Genomic DNA, 18,837 nt, shown 5'->3' with positions numbered 1-18,837 from the left:
CATGCAATGACATGATAGGTAAAGATTAATATGGGACTATTTTTATTTGTCTTGGAAATAATAACAAAGTCCCTCACACATGAGTGAAGTATAAAGTAGGGTCCCGCGAGCTACCTCCCTGTCTCTCTCTCTCTCTCTCTTTTCCACCCTCTCGCCCTCCTTCTCCCTACTACCTGCTGGTTCTAAGGCCAGTCTCCTTCTGAGCTCAGATTCCTACATTCTCGTGTAGCAGGGGTCATGTCACGTGTGCTCTACTGTCGTGGAAGCTTCTAGAATACTGTATGTCTGTGTGTATGTACTGCTTCCGGTGCATGATCAACATTCCTTCACTTAAAGAGTTGCAAGCTAATTTCCCATTCCCACATCTTCTCTGGGGCTCTGCCTATCTATCTACCTATCTATCCATCATGCTTTCTGTTATGATTTGTATTTATAATATGAAGTCCTGACACCCCATCCATAGTCTTATCTCAGTAACCTGTCCTATCTCTCCAATCTTGCTTGTGGACCTTCCCAAGAAATGGCATCTGTGGCATTTGGTGCTGCAGACAGGCAGGGACTCACAGCCATATACATATAAATAATTCCTTCCCCCCAATTTTCCTTTCGAATGGAATTTTCTTTCCCCCTCGGTGTACTTGATGACTTCCATGGAATGGAAGGAAAATTTCCAGGCTGATAGCCCTGTCAAGCTAAACAGACCCAGCATGCTGATACTTGGTATGGTGGAGTGTTAGATTTATAAATTCATGTTCAAATCACGCATCTCTTGTACTGGATAATGAAAGCACAACACATTTAAGATGTGGGAGGTCACCACCACATAAGTCATAAATCACATTAGCAATGTTCACTCCTCATGGCAAAATAATTTTATTATAAACAATATTGCAGGAAAAGTATTACCTTTAATAATGTTATTCCTATGTATAAGAATTATTATATACTGTCCGTCTCATATACTCGCATGGTGGTGCTCACTTTTTTTTCCAGCTGGAAGACATGAACTGAGATGCTCGCTAACATTGATGGCAGATTTTTTCCTTTTCCAGGAAAATTACCAGGCATAATATTTCTTGAAAAATATCCTCATGTGACCCTGGCATTAATGGAGCAGATCCGGCAGTATCACATCATATAAGATTGGATGAATATCAGAGGAGATGTGTGAATTAACCATGCATCAGTGCATCATCTGTTCTGTTTCAGTCTGACTAAACATTTCAGCTGAATAGGTTGAGACTTTAAAAGAAATACAGATAACACCTAAACATTAGTATGTAGTCGTGAATTGTATAAATAAAATAATATAGTAACTTCCTTCAAGTTTTTAAATATGATTATGGCAATAAGTCACAACAGAATTCACAAATATTGTGGAGGAATTTTTGAAGAGATGTGTCAAATAACTCTTTCAAATTTCAGTAATTTCTGTTTGCTTAAAGGAAAAATCTTTCTCTTCATGCAATTCAGGTAGGTAAGGAATTTTTTAAGAAAACAAGTTCTGCTAAAGATTTCCTTCCCATGCCTCTACAAGGGAAGGAAATGTATAAGAATATGACCATCAGGCTATACATTCTTGATTTTCTTTAGAATAATAACTTCCATGGCTGAGAACCATTTCAGCTTACCTCGTGCATTACAGAGGATATTCTCTCAGGTGTGGAAACATACATTGCTTTCTCTGACAAATGCATGAAACAGCCTTAGCCCTTTCATGCACTATGACGCAATGCGAGTCATAGTCCTTGCAATCTGAATAGTAACCAATGATGCAATATGATGCAACTTCCCTATAAATGATTGTAGAAGCTTTTCCTGTGGATGAAATTGCATCAAATATTGGTGGGTCAAAGGTGAGGGTGGCCAGGTCTAAGGGAAATATGTGGCAACACCTGCCAGCTTATTGCAGGAATAAGCAGCCTATTTTTAGCTCAGTGTCCTCTCGGCAGTCAGTCTAGGAGGGTGTGTGAGTGGGCAGCCACCATCTTATTCCTCGTTTTCTGTTACCACACTGTCCATACTTTACGTGTATTATAGTGATAGTTTGTTATATATAGTGCAGTGCACTTGTGAAGATGGTTTATAAGTGTTTCTTATATATTTTCAGAGAAAGCCAAATTTGAAATTTCATAACCAATTTTTATCGTTCCCCTCCTATTACACTAACACTACAATGGCAGGCAAGAGCTTATCGGAGGAGGAGTACTTGAAATATTTGTTTAGTGGGAGTGAAAGTGAAGAAAGCAGGAACAGTGAATCTGATAGTGAATTTGGTGAGGAGGAAAGAGTGAAGGAGAGGAAAGGGAGAGGGAAATCCTCCTCCAAGGGAATAGATAAACCTAAAGCTGCAGTCAAGGCTGCGGTGATTAGCACTACAGGCAGTAGCACCATCACCACCACCACTCCTTTGACCACTACCACCACTGGTCATACCACTGCTGACACCCTGCCACTACTCGTGTCACCATTGCCATCACTCATATGACAACTGCCACCACTGTTATCACTGCCACCATTCCTACCACCACTGCCACCACTGGTATAACCCCTGCCACCACTGGTATCACCTCTGCCATCACTGGAAACACCATGACCACGGAGACTGAGCCATATTATCGCCACCTCTCTTCCACCCACTCCCCCACTGCAAACACTGACCTCATTATCCCCACAGTCACCCTACACTCTCACAACACTCCAACCTGCTCGCATCTCACCACCCATCCAAGATATTTCCATATCATCTTTCCCTACAAAATCATCAAAGTCACTATCCCCTTCAGACTTCATTCCCCCTGAATTTCAGCCATCATCATCACCAACACAACAACCATCTCCTCCACAACCATTTCCACCACAACCATCTTTACCATTACCATCTCCACAACCATTTTCACCACAACCATCTTTACCACAGCCATCACCACCACAACCATCTTCATGAAAACCATCACCACAACCATCACCACCACAACTATCTTCATCACAACCATCACCACAACCATCTCCATCACCACAATCACCTGAACCTTCATCCACCCACCTATCATCAACACAATCATTATCACCATCTCCCTCCCCACCACAAAGATGAGGGCAACGTTGGCCTAGGAGAGGTAGTGGTGGGCAGCCAAGAGGTAGTCATCTGTCTCGGGGTTGTGTGCTCCACACACGTACACAGCCAAGCATCCCCAGGTGAAGTCCATCAGAATGAAACCTGGAGTTCTGGGCCATTCACACCCAATGCTGGCCTCTTCATTGAAACCCCAGGTTTGAGACTGGCAGCACCAAGAACACCATTCCAATGCATCCAATACTTTTTTTTACCAGGGAGTTGCTGATCTACCTGACGGTCGAAATTAACAATTATGCCAGGTTCCTGGAGACTGCACTAGATGTTTGGTACTCCCGCAACAAAGAGGAGATGGCCCAGTTCCTCGAGTTATACTTTCTTATGGGGATTTGTGAACTGCCAACCATAAGACATTATTGGCGGTCCACAGAGGTTCACGATTACCCCATATTTCAGAGGACTGAGTGGAGAGTGCTTCAGGTTCATCCTAAAGCACTTTCATGCTTTCAATAGTCTCGCCATACTCGAGGACAATTAAGACCGGCTAATAAGGATTCACACAGTGATGCAGTATCTCCTTCAGAAGTTCAAGGAGTTTTACATCCAGGCCGAACATCTTAGCCTGGATGAGGGATCTCTGGGATGGAAAAGGCGGCTCTCCTTCCGTGTACATAACCCTATGAAGCCCCAAAAGTATGTCATCAAACTCTACATCTTGGCTGAGGCAAGGAGTGGCTACGTGTGGAATTTCGAGGTATACAAGGGGAAGAAGAAATCTCTAGAAAACACAGTGGGGCCTCACTGAATTTGAAGAGCGAAAGATACAAGTTGTATATGGACACTTATTACAACTCTGTATCACTGTGCGAACGCCTCTTCACAGAGGGAGTGCATGTGTGTGGCACAGTACGACTTCCAAGGGGAGCACTGAGGGAGCTGCAGGACATCAGCAGTACTAGATGCTTTCCTGATGATGGAGTAGAAGCTAGGCACAAGGGCAATGTAATGGTATTGCTGTGGAAGGACAAACGTATTGTAAGTATGGTGACCACTTTCAAAAGCGACATCACCGTCCCTAAGCAGGTGCATGGGAAGGTAAAGGGTCCAGACAGGAGATGCCACCACATTGCCAAAACCGTGAACAAGCCCGTCATGGTGGAGGACAACAATCGGCACATGGGCGGGGTGGATCATTTCGATCAGATTATCCAATACTACCCCGCTCAAAGGGGGACAGTCAAGTGGACCAAGAAACTGACCTGTTTCATTCACATGGCCCTATTCAGTGCCTACACCCTCTACAAGAAGAGCACCACTGGGCCAGTGACTCTCCTAGAATTTCAGGAGCATTCCAGAGGGAGGAGTGGTTGGCATCAGGTCATGTCTTCCATCATGCCCTTGACCTTTCCTCGCAACGACGACCACCTATACCTGCAGCAACCACTCCATCAACTGCAGCCTCCGCTCTGCCTGCAACAATTGTACCACCTCCTGCAGTAGCTGGTCCGTCTGGAGTAACTCGGCCAGTTACTGCCACGATTGTTCCACCTCCCGCAGTAGCTGGCCCGTCAGGAGTTACTCGGCCAGCTTCTGCCACTGCACCTCCAGCAGGAGCACAGAGGCGAGGAGATGGAGGAGCACCACCGTCCAAGCGCCGTAAATATGTGGATGATAGGACACGCTTGGACTCAACACTGCACCACACCCTGGAGAGAATCCCCAACAGGAAAAGGCTGCAATGTTTGCTGTGCTATTTGCACAAGAGGAGGGACACCAGCTATATATGTCCTGTTTGTGATGTGCCACTGCACAGGACAATGCTTTCATCAGTACCGTACCGATGAAAGCATACAACAGTAAATCACATTGCAAATACACACACACACACACACACACACAGGCTGTGATCGTACCTTTCCTTCTCTCTGGAACTCCATCTCCTCTCAAGAAACACTACAACATTGCCAGAGGATGTGAGTAACCAGCTTATTTGTCTAGTTTTTATACTACTGTATTGTGAGGTATAAATTGTGTATTTACTGTTATATTTCTCATAGGGATATTGTGGTGCATTTCATTGCTATTCTCTCAGTCATTTTACTCATAAAGAATGGGTCACATAAAAAATCTGAAGAAACCATGATCAAGCTGATGATTTCTTATGCATACTTTTGTAAAGCAAAGTAATCTATGTGTGCAAATAATTATTTTGGGAAAAGTTCTGAAAGACAAACCTACTCAGCATATGGGCCGTAGCGTAGGTGCTGTTACCGCCCGCAACCTATCATAACTTTCAAAATTCATTTTCTCAATAACAGTTAAGGGTTATAACATACAGTTAAGGGTTATAACACTGTGAATTATATCATGGGCTTCCTTAACCTTTGGGCTACAAAACTGGATAGAATTTACATATATGTTTGTTACAGTGTCACTTAAAGCATATGAAATAAACAAATAAGACATTTTCAAAGCGATTTTTGTAGTTTTTTTTTTTTTCAATTTACTTGAAACCTATTGGACGTATCAACTCGAAACCAATCTCATTTTAAAGCTCGTGAAACTCTGCATATAGACATGTCCTTTGCAACTGCTCGTCACAGGAAAAATTTTTCACAGTGATGTTGGGAAGGTATTAGAAGCTAGTTTTCACCTTGCTTGATTTCTGTACATTTATTCATCTGTTTTATGTTTTATTTTTTTGCTTATCTGATGGTATATACATCAGTGAATATGATGGGATGCGATTTATAACAATATAAACATTTCCAAGGGTAAATTTGGCCATAAATTTTTTTTCCTTTCTGTGCAAACGGAGGCAGCCTGAGTGGGGTTTGGTTCCGGGGATGGGGGTCCGGAAACTTATCGAAAACTTATGGTGCACAAGAGGGTTAGTTTACACATTTGACAATACTATTCACGCAGTGGAGGTTTTCAAAAGGTACTTACTCCATTATAACCCTGACTCTCGTTCAGTTTGCATTTTTGCTCGAAGTCTTGCCAAGTCTATTCGTTGCGAAGAAATGTTTTGTTTATTCTAAATGCTCTAAATTCTCCAACTTGAAGCCTTCCTTTTCTGTTCGCAGTTTGGAAACAAAATTGCCAATAATTGTACTTACAAGGATTGTTCAGAAAGTAACCAACCTAAGGCTTTAAAAATATAAATAGCTCACCTGATGAGTTAGGACACTAATCCCCCTCAAAGTTAGTCCCTTCTGACTTGACACACGTATCACAACGTTCGTTCCACTGCCTGAAACATTTTTCATAGTAGATTTTCAGTATCTCCTGCAGGTGTTTCATCACATTCATCATGATCTTTTCTCTCGTCTCAAATTGGGGACCCTTCAGCGGAGTTTTGAGCTTGGGGAATAATCAAAAGTTGCATGGAGCCATGTCTGGTGAGTAAGGAGCCTGCCAAACATGAAGGATGTTGTGCTTGGCCAAAAATTCCTGAATCAACTGAGATGAATGGGCAGGAAAATTCCTGAATCAACTGAGAAGAATGGGCAGGGGCATTGTCATGGTGCAGCTTCCAACCTGCCACTTTCTAAAGTTCTGGTATACGGCTATTAGAGGCAATAAGTGTATGCATGTTCACCAAAGAAATCCAATGCCAACATCGACTTCAGATACTATGGTCGTCCGTGATAATACTGCAAGTAATACACATAGGTGTAATGATGCAAAACTAAGCATGTGTGTACTGGAAACTTACCAAAGCGCGATATCACGGCACATGAGAGCCCAACAAGAGTGGGTAGTAAGTTTTCCTCGTATGAAGAGCACTCAAGTCCTGCACGTAAACAATGTACGCAAACATTATCTTTAGAATACTCTTATGTTCCCTCATCTGTTACCTGATTAAAAGAACACTTTGGATAATGGTCTGTTTAAAAAGAAGCTATATGTTGTTTAATATATAACAAGGTTTCTAGAGTAAAGTAACATTTGAGAGCAATAGCTACCAATTTTTACCACAGTGCTAGTAAGTATTATCTCCTAATCGGTTTTTAACTACCTTGCCAAACCCAAAGGCATAAGTTTCGTAGATTACGGAAATAATTATATATTTCTCGGTAGTTTTGTAACAGAAGGTTATAGGTGTAGGTCACCAGCTATACATTTAATCATTCTGTGGCCGAAGGCCCGGAATTTTCCGTGCACCCCAGACCGACGCTGGGGCCATTTTTTGAAGTTTCGATTTTTTTTCTTGCCATATTGAAGAGAATGTTCAGATGCACCTAACAGTGCAAATCCCAGCTTCCTAGACGCATTTTGTGGCTTGCAATGAAGCGCGGAAGTTGCAGAAATATCGGCAACCGATATCGCCACCCAGGGGACTGCCGCATCGCAATTGGGCAGGTGTTTTTTTTTTTTTCTTTTTACCTCCCAAAACAATGCGAATGGTGCTGAAATGTTATGCATATATGAGATATGATATCGAATGATTTCAGTACAAAATCTGTTAGGAATGGCTGGAAAAAAAAAATATTATGAATACATTTTCACCTTTTTTATATAAAATATGTTTATGGTAGTTTCGAGTTATTTTTTATGTTATCGTTGTGCCCATGCTTAGAAAAGGGAGCGAAAGAGTTGAATTTTCAGTCCTAAATGAGAAAACTGCACGTTCTCCAAGGCTAGACTCTGCCACGGGAGAATAAAGTGGAGGGTCAGTCCGATTACCAATAAGGAAGTTGAGTCGCAACTTTCAGCTCCCACACCACGAGCATGGCTAAAAATAGAAACGTAATGCAGTTTCAGAACTAAGAATAAGTCTAATTATTACGAATACAGATACAAAGCAGAAATAAATACGTTTACAGACGGGGGAAAACGTATTTTTTCCATCATAACATGTTCATCTTTATCATTTTACGTTCATCTTTATCATTTTACCATGTTATTTTCACAATATATATTGCTGTCTCGTAAACAAGGTGGTTGTGTGTGTTTTGCAAGGGAGGAAAAAGATTGTATTTTCTTTTCTGGGTCGAGATAATGGGTGTAACTGTGTGTGTTTAGGCATGGCCGCGAGTGAAAAAATCATACATCCACTCGTCATGACAGCAGGTGGTGAACTGACGGATGATACGTGAGAGAGTGAAGGCAAGGTCAGTCTCATGTCCCAGATTTTCGTACACTTCCCGAAAGTTTTCACAGTTTTCTACAAGTTGCATTGCATCAAATGATCCAAATCATTACAGCAAACCTGAGCAAATAGGTAAAGATACCAAGACAAAAATGTATTTTTCCTGTTATTATCATGTTTTTTTTTTTATGTGCCTGTATTACTTGATAATCGTAAACAGGTGGTTGTGTGTGTTTTGCAAGAGAGGACAAAGATGATATGTTCTGCCTGGGCCGAGATAATGGGTGTAGTTGTGCTTGTTAAGGCATGGCCAGGAGCGAAATAATCAAAAATCCACATATCACAGCAGCAGGCTGTGAACTGCTGGACGGGGTGTATGGGAGTGTAGTGTAGGTCAGTGTGAAGACGTTCAGAATGTCCATTCACTTCCCAAAAATTTTTGCAGTTTTTTGCAGGCCGCGTTCAAACGACGCCGACGGCCATTTATCGGCTAAACGTCATTTGACACCGGCGGCCACGGAGGGGTTAATGTAAACAGATAACGGTGTAACGAGGTCTAGACATTACTGAATGAAACTAATAAGGAGATAACCATTTTTAATTATTCGTCGTTAGTGCCTACACGAATATGACAAGCACATTTTGTGGTATGTCTTTTTTTTTCTTTTTTTAATGAAGGTGACCATTTTGGGGTATTTGAAAATACGAGAGAATGAATCTAAGATAAGTTGATTTTATACAGCTACTTGTTGCTGGAACTGAAGGTCAATCTCTCGGCTGTATCAGCTGGCAGGAATCCCGCCACTGCGACCAATATTATGTATCAGCTGGTATAAATTCCTCAACTGGTCACTAATATATCAGCTTACTGGAACTTCACAGCTGATCACCAATTATATATCAGCTTAGACGTGACCACTGTTCCAAGCAAGGTTAATAACGTTGCGCCTGGTCAAAGTCCACCAAATGTCTTTCTCACACACTGGAGATGGTGGGAATCGGTGTAGATCCTGTTGAAGGTATTGGTAGAGGTAGCGTGTGCAGGTGAACTGAAAACTGAGCAGATTTCTCTCTATTGGCCACAGAAAGATACAACTGCGACACAGAGAAAGCTCAGAGTATATACGTCCCTCTCGTTTGAATGATAAGTGCGCTCAGTTGTTAGCCGCCTTCCCCCACTGGGGAGTGGGACTGGAATCAGCATAAAATAGAGATGCCAAGCATCACAGATACTCTGGGATTTATACATGAATAGAAGCACCATAACTTTACCATGTATATTATACACCTCCATAAAATAGTATTGATTACATTAAAGTATACCAGCAAGGTAAATATTTCCCCAAGACTTTAAACATATATACAATATATTTCTCTGTCGCCTTCCCTTTACCCTAGGTTGTTTTGATTGAAAAAGGCTGTCTGATTGCGCATCCTATCCCAAGCCACACTTTACAGTGAAATGGTGTTTGGTTGCTTATCATTCACACTATATTACACATTGTTAATTATAAATAAACAACTTTGAATGTAATATGTAACAATAGTGTGAAACTACAACTCGTCATGGGAAACGATGTTGGCACCAGAACACGTAAAACATGCTTCGCATCTGAGTAACACTAAGGTGTGACGATGGTGTGGTTTGTTCGTGTTATCGATGTGGTTGTGGTGTGGTGGAGGTGTGTTGTGGTTTAGTGGTCGTGTGGTGTTGGTGTGGTGTTGGTGTGGTGGTTTGGGTGTGGTGGTTGTGGGTGTGGTGGTGGTGTGGTGTTTGTGGGTGTGGTGGTGGTGTGATGATGGTGAGGTAGGGGTTTGGTGGTGGCAGCGTGGTGTGTTGTTGTTGTGGTGGTGGTGGTGGTGATGTTGTGTGTTGCGATTGTGCTGTGGCTATGGTCGTGGTCGAAGTGTTGGTGGTGGTGTGGGGGTGGTACTGGTGTGTTGGTGGTGGCGTGCCTGTGGTGGTGTCATGTTGTGGTCCTCATGTAGTCCAACGGTATTAATAGTCCTGGTGTAGTTCAACGGTATTAATGGTCCTGGTGTAGTCCAACGGTATTAATGGTCCTGGTGTAGTCCAACGGTATTAATGGTCCTGATGTAGTCCAACGGTATTAATGGTCCTGATGTAGTTCAACGGTATTAATGGTCCTGGTGTAGTTCAACGGTATTAATGGTCCTGGTGTAGTTCAACGGTATTAATGGTCCTGGTGTAGTCCAACGGTATTAATGGTCCTGGTGTAGTCCAACGGTATTAATGGTCCTGGTGTAGTCCAACAGTATTAATGGTCCTCATGTAGTCCAACGGTATTATTGGTCCTCATGTAGTCCAACGGTATTATTGGTCCTCATGTAGTCCAACGGTATTAATGGTCCTCGTGAAGTCCAACGGTATTAATGGTCCTGGTGTAGTTCAACGGTATTAATGGTCCTGGTGTAGTCCAGCAGCACGAATTTTAAATGTTTTTCATGACGTCAGGTGTGGTTGTTACGGAGGTTTTGGGAGTGAAGTGCAGCGGAGAGCGGACCTTCGTGGTTGTGGACGCAGCCATGACAGAGGTGATTCGTCCAGCATTGTATGGAGCCATCCACCCCATCACCTACCTCAGTCTACCCACACGTACCCAGGTTTGCATATCTAACCATCACATGTAACTGCTTCAGCACTAATACACACCATTCATACTGTCTCAATCTTTGGAGTAACCCTTGATTCACTGGACTAAAAAAAATAAATAAATAAAAAAAAAACTCTATATCCAGGTTAGTATAGCCCGTCATCCGCCATCACAAGTAAGTGACTGTGCACTAAAACCCACCGTCCATATAGAGACATTATGCTTGGAGAGCCTAAGTCAGCATAGTAATCCACCCATATCTCCTGTTGAAGACCCTTAAACCCCTTCAGGTTAGCTGATGGAAAGGCAAGCGGGAGTGGAGGATTGATTTTATTACTGACAAAGGAGATTATTATTCAGTCTCTGTTGCCAGACGTCTTAATCCCGTAAGGGGTGGCCACAAGCAAATCACCTCCAGGTGCCCTTTCCCCGCCATGTCAATGTCCTCCCCTCCAGCTCACACCCCTCTCCCTCATATACCTCTCCACTCCATCCCTCCATCTCATCCTTGGCCTTCCCCTCCCTCTACCCCCCTCCACCTCACTTACATACACTCTCCTCGTTAGTCTCTCGCTCTCCATTCTCTTCACATAGGTAAACCACCTCAGTGTACTTCTCTTAATGGTTTCTACCACATCCACATCCACATCACAACGCACCTTCACTGCCTCATTTGTCAGTCTGTCTCTCCATGTAACTCAAAATGCTCCCCTCAAATAATTCATTTCCACTGCTCTCGCTCTTGACTTGTGTTTTTCAAACAAGGTCCAAACTTCACTTCCATACGTTAGCCTTTGTATCTCAATACAGTCATGCAGTGAGGTTTTTACTCCCATGGTCACTTCCCCATTTCTTATAACTGCTTTCAAAGAACTAGCAACCTTACTTCCTTGTTGTACCCTTTCAAGCACTTCATCCACCAAACTTCCGTCCTTCCTCATCACACTACCCAAGTACTTAAATTCACTCACATTTTCCATTTCCTCATCATCCAGTTTCACTAATTCCTGCCTTATAATTAAAGATAAATGAATGTCATGCAAGAATGATTTTAAAAAGTCAGTTTCGTATTGCCATAATGGAAGTGTAGTGGCCTGTGACTAGGCTGCCGTAATCTAGTAGATAACCAGCCTACTTCCGCTATTGTCATTAAGTGATCGCAAGACCTCTCCTTACCTCCTGGAGCCTGAACCTATGCAAAGCTACTACTCTGACTGAGGCGTTTTAATTGTCAAACCACCAGCCACCTAATATTATAATGCCATACTTCTCTAAGGAACCTGTGTTACTGAATCTCCACAGCCACTTAGAATACAACTCTTAATGTTGTGGTGTGCGTCCAGGGTTCCTGGTGGTTTAGCGGTCAATATGCTTCATCCTCAGTGAAGCCCTTGAACAGACTCGATCCCCAAGAAAAGACTTTTTGTTTTTTTCGATCATGTAATGCTGTCAAGGGAAGTAGACCCATTCAATCCAGCGACGTAATTTTTAGCACACTGTACAGTATATATTCATGCTACTTCCAATAAATTATTTTCAGCTTAGGAGAGATTCTTCAGACTTCAGATGTTATATAATGTCCTTCTTAACCAATTCAACAAGAGAATGCCTTCCTTCTTCTTCTTCTTCTCTTTTCGGCTCTCCCCTTAGGGGTCGCCACAGCGGATCACCCGTCTCCATCTTACTCTGTCTTCTGCATCTTCTTTTACACCTACCACTCGCATGTCCTCCTTCATTACATCCATAAACCTTCTCTTTGGCCTTCCTCTCTTTCTCCTGCCTGGTAACTCCATTTCCAGCATCCTCCTCCCGACATACTCCTCATTCCTCCTCGGCACATGTCCAAACCATCTAAGGCTCGCCTCTCTAGCTTTGTCCCCAAACTGACTTACGTGCGCTGTCCCTCTAATATGTTCATTTATAATTTTGTCCAATCTCGTCACTCCTAGTGAAAAACGCAACATCTTCTATTCTGCTACTTCCAACTGTGCCTCCTGTCTTTTTGTCAGTGGTACTGTCTCCATTCCGTACAACATGGCTGGCCTTACTACAGTCTTAAAAACTTTCCCTTTCATTTCTGCAGAGACCCTTCTGTCACAGATCACTCCTGTCACCTTTCTCCACCCACTCCATCCCGCCTGCACTCTCTTTTTTACCTCTCTACCACACTCTCCGTTACTTTGTACAGTTGACCCCAAGTATTTGAATTCATCTACCTTTGCCACCTTTACACCTTGCAGCCTCACGGTTCCTCTGTCATCTCTCTCATTTACACACATGTACTGAGTCTTGCTTCTGCTTACTTTCATTTCCCTTCTCTCCAGTGCATATCTCCATCTCTCAAGCTCTGCCTCAGCTTCCTCCCGGCTCTCACTTCATATCAAATGTCGTCCGCAAACATCATTGTCCACGGAGGCTCCTGTCTAATTTCATCTGTCAATCTGTCCATCACCATTGCAAACAAGAAGGGACTCAAAGTCGATCCTTGATGCAATCCCACCTCCACCTGGAAACCCTCAGTCATTCCTACTGCACATCTCACTGTTGTTACACTATCGTCGTACATGTCCTTCACCACCCTCACGTACTTCTCTGCCACTCCTGACTTTCTCATACAGTACCACAGTTCCTCTCTCAGTACCCTTTCATAAGCCTTCTCCAAGTCTATAAACACACAATGGAACTCCTTCTGGCCTTCTCTGTACCTCTCCATCACCATTCTCAAAGCAAATATGGCGTCTATAGTACTTCTCCTTGGCATGAAACCAAATTGCTCCTCGCAGATCCTCACTTCTCGTCTCAGCCTAGCTTCTACCACTCTTTCCCATATCTTCATTGCATGGCTGATTAGCTTTATACTTCTGTAGTTGCTGCAGCATTCCACATCACCCTTGTTCTTGAAAATCGGAACTAGAATACTTTTTCTCCACTCCTCCGGCATCCTCTCACCCTCCAGGATTTTGTTAAACAATCTGGTAAACCACATCACAGCCATCTCTCCTAAGCTCCTCCATGCTTCCACTAGTATACTATCTGGCCCCACTGCCTTGCCATCCTTTATCCTCTTCATGGCATTCCTCACTTCCTCTCTGCTGATCTCTTGGACTTCCTGACTCATTACCTCCAACTCTTCCAACCATCCCTCTCTCATATTTTCTATATTCATCAACTCTTCGAAATACCCCTTCCACCTTCTTAGTACACTCTCTTCACTTGTCAGTACATTGCCATCTGCATCCTTTATCATTCTAACATGCTGCACATCCTGCCCAGCTCTGTCTCTCTGCCTGGCTAATCGGTACAAGTCTTTTTCCCCTTCTCTACTATTCAACTTCTCGTACAGCTTGTGGTATGCATTTTCTTTTGCTTTAGCAATCTCTTTGCCTTCCTAATTTTAATAAATTTGGGGGGAGATTAGCAATATTAAATTGTAAAAAAGGTCTGACTGTACTGAACGGGTGTAATGTATGGGCCTGGCGCTGGAGAAGGATACCTTCCCGTGGTGGTGACGATGCATTTGGAATGAGGACTTGCTCGAATGCACAAACGTCCCGTATCCTCCCCCCCACACACACACCTTCCAAAAGAGGACGGGGGTTACAACGTTCGTTTCCTGCCATCCAACGGATTCAAATACTTATGAGATTGGGGTAGCAAACACTATTATTAATGTACGGGACCACGGCAACCCAACGGCGGACCCCTAGGCATGGAATGGGTTAATATGGGATTGCCTACTTGTACAGGACAACCCTGCAGGGGCGGTTGATTACCTGCAGTTTATGGGTCTGGTTGATCAGACAGACTGGGGTAGCACTACAAAACAACATCCATTACAGGCCCTCTGTTAGCAGTTACTTCTTGATTTTTTTTTTTCGGTCTCTAACATAGTTGTCGCTCTTGCATTTTAAATGCTTATAATCCTTTCCATTTATTTGTTGTTTTATCTCGCTTATTTATTTATTGTCTCAGTTTTCTCTTTTTTTTTTTCTGCCTTTTATTGCATATTTTGTTCTTCTTTTCCAGGAATCATGTGTGGCTAGCATAGTCGGCCCAGTGTGTGAGAGCGGAGACTTCTTGGCCCACGACTACCCTCTCCCTGGCCCTCCCCCCATGACTGGATCAGCCCTGGCCGTGTGGACCACTGGGGCTTACTGCGCCTCTATGGCCTCCAACTTCAACCTCCGACCACAGGCCATGGAGGTGATGGTCCGTGGTCCAGACTCGTATGAAGTCATCAGGCGACCCCAGCACTTAGCAGACATAATCAGGGCGTGTTTATAACAACCTCCCTTGACCTGACCAACTACGCATTCAAGATTTGGACCCGTTTAATGTAATTAGGCAGTCCTAACATATGCCTTACATACCCGCAGAGCAGTAAAAAAGACCTCAACACTTAGTGTACATAATCACAGAGAGCTTATAATAGACCCATTGCTCAGCGAACATGAGTAATCAAGGAATGTTAATAATAACTCTAACAAATAAAAGACAAAATCAAGGAGTATTTATAATGAGCCCAACACTTAGCAGACAAACAGGGAGTGTCGACAACAACTGAATCTCTTAGCCGATATAATCAGTGACAGCTTATGATGTCCTTAGACACTTAGCGGACATTCTCTTGGAATGTTTATAATGACATCACCTGACACACTTGTTTGCAAACATCAGGCACCCAGGCATGTAGAAGACATTGTTTTATAATTTAAGTGTCTTTTAAGACTTCGTAATAAATCTTCCCTAGCCAGTTATTCTGCACACTGCACATCGGTTTTCTCTTGTCTGATATTGATGAAACAATGTCGATATCAAAATGATTTAAATAACACACAATACTGAGGTAAAATATTCACCATAAATCGTCATGAAAGAGCGCTGCCGAGCCTATAATATTATGTAGGATCTATCCATCCATACATCATCCGTTCATCCATCTATCTACTGTCAGACACCTTCATCCCTTAAAGGGTGACCACAGACAATTCGTCTCCACGTCGTCCTGTCCTCTTCACTTAGCTGCCCTCCCTCCTACTGTCATAAATGACTTTGTGTCATAAAATACTTTGTGGTTCTTTTGTGGTTGAGTTGTAGTTGAGTTATATATATATTTTAGACTTGTGGTCGAGCGGCTTTTATATCTTGTAGTAACTTTCCATTTGTCATGTAGTGACAGGAGAGGTAAAGAATAGTATGGGACTATTTTTATTTGTCTTGGAAATATTAACAAGTCTCTCACACAAAGCGGAATATAGAGTCTCGCTCCCTCTCTCTCTCTCTGTCTCTCGAGTTGCTAAGCTCTTCTCCCCTTCGACCTGCCTCGAGCATCGCTTGTCCCCTTCTGAGCTCTCTTTCCTAAATTCTGGTGAAACAGGAGACGTATCACGTGTATTCCTCGTGGATGGAAAGTTTAAAGAAGCCTGTGTGTGAGTATGTGTGTATATGTGCGTGTGGTCACCAGGTCTTTGTTCACGAGAGGACTGCTGACAGCTAACTGCATCATCTCCTTACTGGCCGCTGTCGTCAGCTTTCCTCAGTGTAACTTGCAAACCTCATTTCCTTTTCCCAGGCTCGCAGAGGGCTGTCTATCTATCTACTTATCTATCTATCTATCATGATTTGTAAATATAATATGTAGTCCTACATCTGCTCGGCCGCGCGAAAATGGCGTACCATCGACAGTTAATAGTCTTAATATATTATTACATACTACATACACATTATAATGATCTTATAAGCTAATTAAGTGAAATACATAATATTGTAAAGTAACATAATTGTATGAATATTGTATACATATATTATTCATAGTAAATAGTGATTATTCAGTAATATTACATTTTAAACAAGTTGTATACATATTTGAATAAATGCATTAAAGCAAATTATTTAACTGTAATACAGTATGTACTTGGGTTATTATAGTGAAATGCATACATGCAAGAATAAAAATAGTTTAAAATGAAGATTATGGTTAGAGTTATTAATATTTCATTTAAAGATAATGGTATTGGTCTGCCATATATGGGTCATTCTTGTTTTTATTATATATATATATATATATATATATATATATAATACTATATACAAAATATATACACTTCATTCAGGGTGGTTAACTGTGATGTTAACTCTCCCCCCAGTAAATAATGACTCCAAATTAGCAATTCTTGCATGCATTCTGTGCATTGCGAACAGCAGTACTGCAACTACAATGCAGACGATTATAAAGACAGTAGGTGCTGGGCTATACACATAATATGGGTTGAACATATTCAAACTCAAATCTTCCCAGGGCTTCATTGTTTCATTGATCAGCTGCATAGTTTCAAACTTAGGTGAAGTCAGCTTAATACTTGTGCTCATGTTTAAGTTCATATTAGGCAGTGGGTGGAAATGTTTGTGTGTATGGTTGAGAATGGCGTAGTGATTGATGGTGGATAAAGTAGACATGGCTGGTGTAAATACCGCACAGTAGTCTGGTGCTATGTATAATCCTGATGCTGATGTATGAGATGGTGGTATATCTGGACAGACTATGTAAACTGATGTGTTATGAGGGAAATAAAAAACTGTGAGTGTCCAATGCGTTGATGGTGTACAAGTTTATCTGGAGCAAAAGTGAAGTTGCAATGATGATGAATATTGTTATTGCTGATGATAGCCATTTCACAAGGGACCGTATCAGTAGGCTGAAACGTGAAAATGTACGCAGGACAAAGATGAACAGCATGTAAGGATGTGCGGCACTTTCGTTCAATCGTTGACTCACTTGCGAAAGTGACAGTGTCCCGTCTCTTGGAGACCATGATGAGTTCGGTGTCTGTGTTGATGTTGATGATGACCAAAGTGTTGTTATTTTTATAGGGGAAAGGGTGTATTTGGTATACTGTGAACAGGTCTTCAGTGATGAATGGTACATGAACTACCACTGATGTTGGTGTCAGTGTTGCTTCTAAATACGGGTAATATTGCATAAATTCCCTACTGCGGAACAATGGCTTCAATTTATGTTTATGTATGCCTTGACTAACTATCTGACGTAGCTCATGAACTGGGAGTAAGTCATTTGTGATCTTGCCATCACCAGCATTCGAAATTCCTTGCATAAGTGCCCTGAAACGATCTCTAGTGTTCTCTAATTGTAGTAGAATCGTGTCAATATGTTCTGTGATGATGGAGAAGTGCTGGAAAAGAGTAACGTTTCCCTCTAATTCATTTATTTTATCTACACTCTCGAGAGCTACGTTTTCTGCTTGTTTCAGATTTTTCACAATTGTCTTCATTGCTGAGTTCTGTCCTGTGATGAATTTTTCTTGGTATGTTAATACCTGAGCTATCTTATTAAATTTGTTGTTTATTTCTTTAAGGTCATCCTCTGTAGCCAATCCAAAGATGTTCCCAAGAACTGCGCCGCCCAGATCGAACAAACCGCGCTTTTGGTGAGTACGTGTGATGTTGTTCCTGTCGCTCAGTACCTCCGGTCCATAAGATGGGAGATCTTGGATCATGATGAGCATAGTTGACTTCGCCTGTTCTAGTTTCCATTTCGCTAACTTCACCATTTCATTCACTTCCTTGGTGTTATGTGCTTGTGAAACATAATTTCCTATCTTGAAATCCAGAGTTCGCATCGGCGTCGCAAGTCTTTCTAGATAAGTAGGTAAGTCATACAAGTAATCTAGACTTATTTCAGTACTCATGACGTCCTTAACGATTGTAGTCGTGGCCGTTGGAGCTATGAGGCATCCTTGTCGGACTATATGCTTGGGGTCTAGGTGCGCATATACTCTTACTATGTAGAGGAGAATCCATAGCATAAGTCCCTTCATCGTAACCTACCGAAAAAAAAAAAAATCTTTTAATTTTCTATAAAGCTGTGGTTGATGATAGTGATGATATGCGTTACGGTTAACTGTTATTTCATTTATAGAAGGAGTTTAAATCGATATTTAATTCTCGTAAATGATGAACTGTAGATATTATTGGAATAGTTGCACCTATGTTCGATTGTTTGGTATATGACCTTAATTTCTTTTTGTAATCAT

At 42.1% G+C, this 18,837-nt stretch overlaps 1 protein-coding gene across 1 annotated transcript in view; it reads left to right on the top strand.

Moving 5' to 3' along the window:
* LOC145409043 (uncharacterized) overlaps window positions 1-15,070 on the top strand; it is a 107,571-nt gene extending 92,501 nt beyond the window's left edge. The window contains exons 8-9 of the mRNA XM_080279601.1: window positions 10,648-10,796; window positions 14,813-15,070. Of these exons, the coding sequence (XP_080135727.1) occupies window positions 10,648-10,796; window positions 14,813-15,070 (407 nt within the window). The remainder of the gene's footprint in view (window positions 1-10,647; window positions 10,797-14,812) is intronic.
* The last annotated feature ends 3,767 nt before the right edge of the window (window positions 15,071-18,837 follow it).

Source organism: Coenobita brevimanus, chromosome 79, assembly GCF_032717465.1.
Source record: "Coenobita brevimanus isolate Jiangsu-jjx chromosome 79, ASM3271746v2, whole genome shotgun sequence".
NCBI lineage: Eukaryota > Metazoa > Arthropoda > Malacostraca > Decapoda > Coenobitidae > Coenobita > Coenobita brevimanus.
This window is presented reverse-complemented; position numbering and strand designations above follow the sequence as displayed.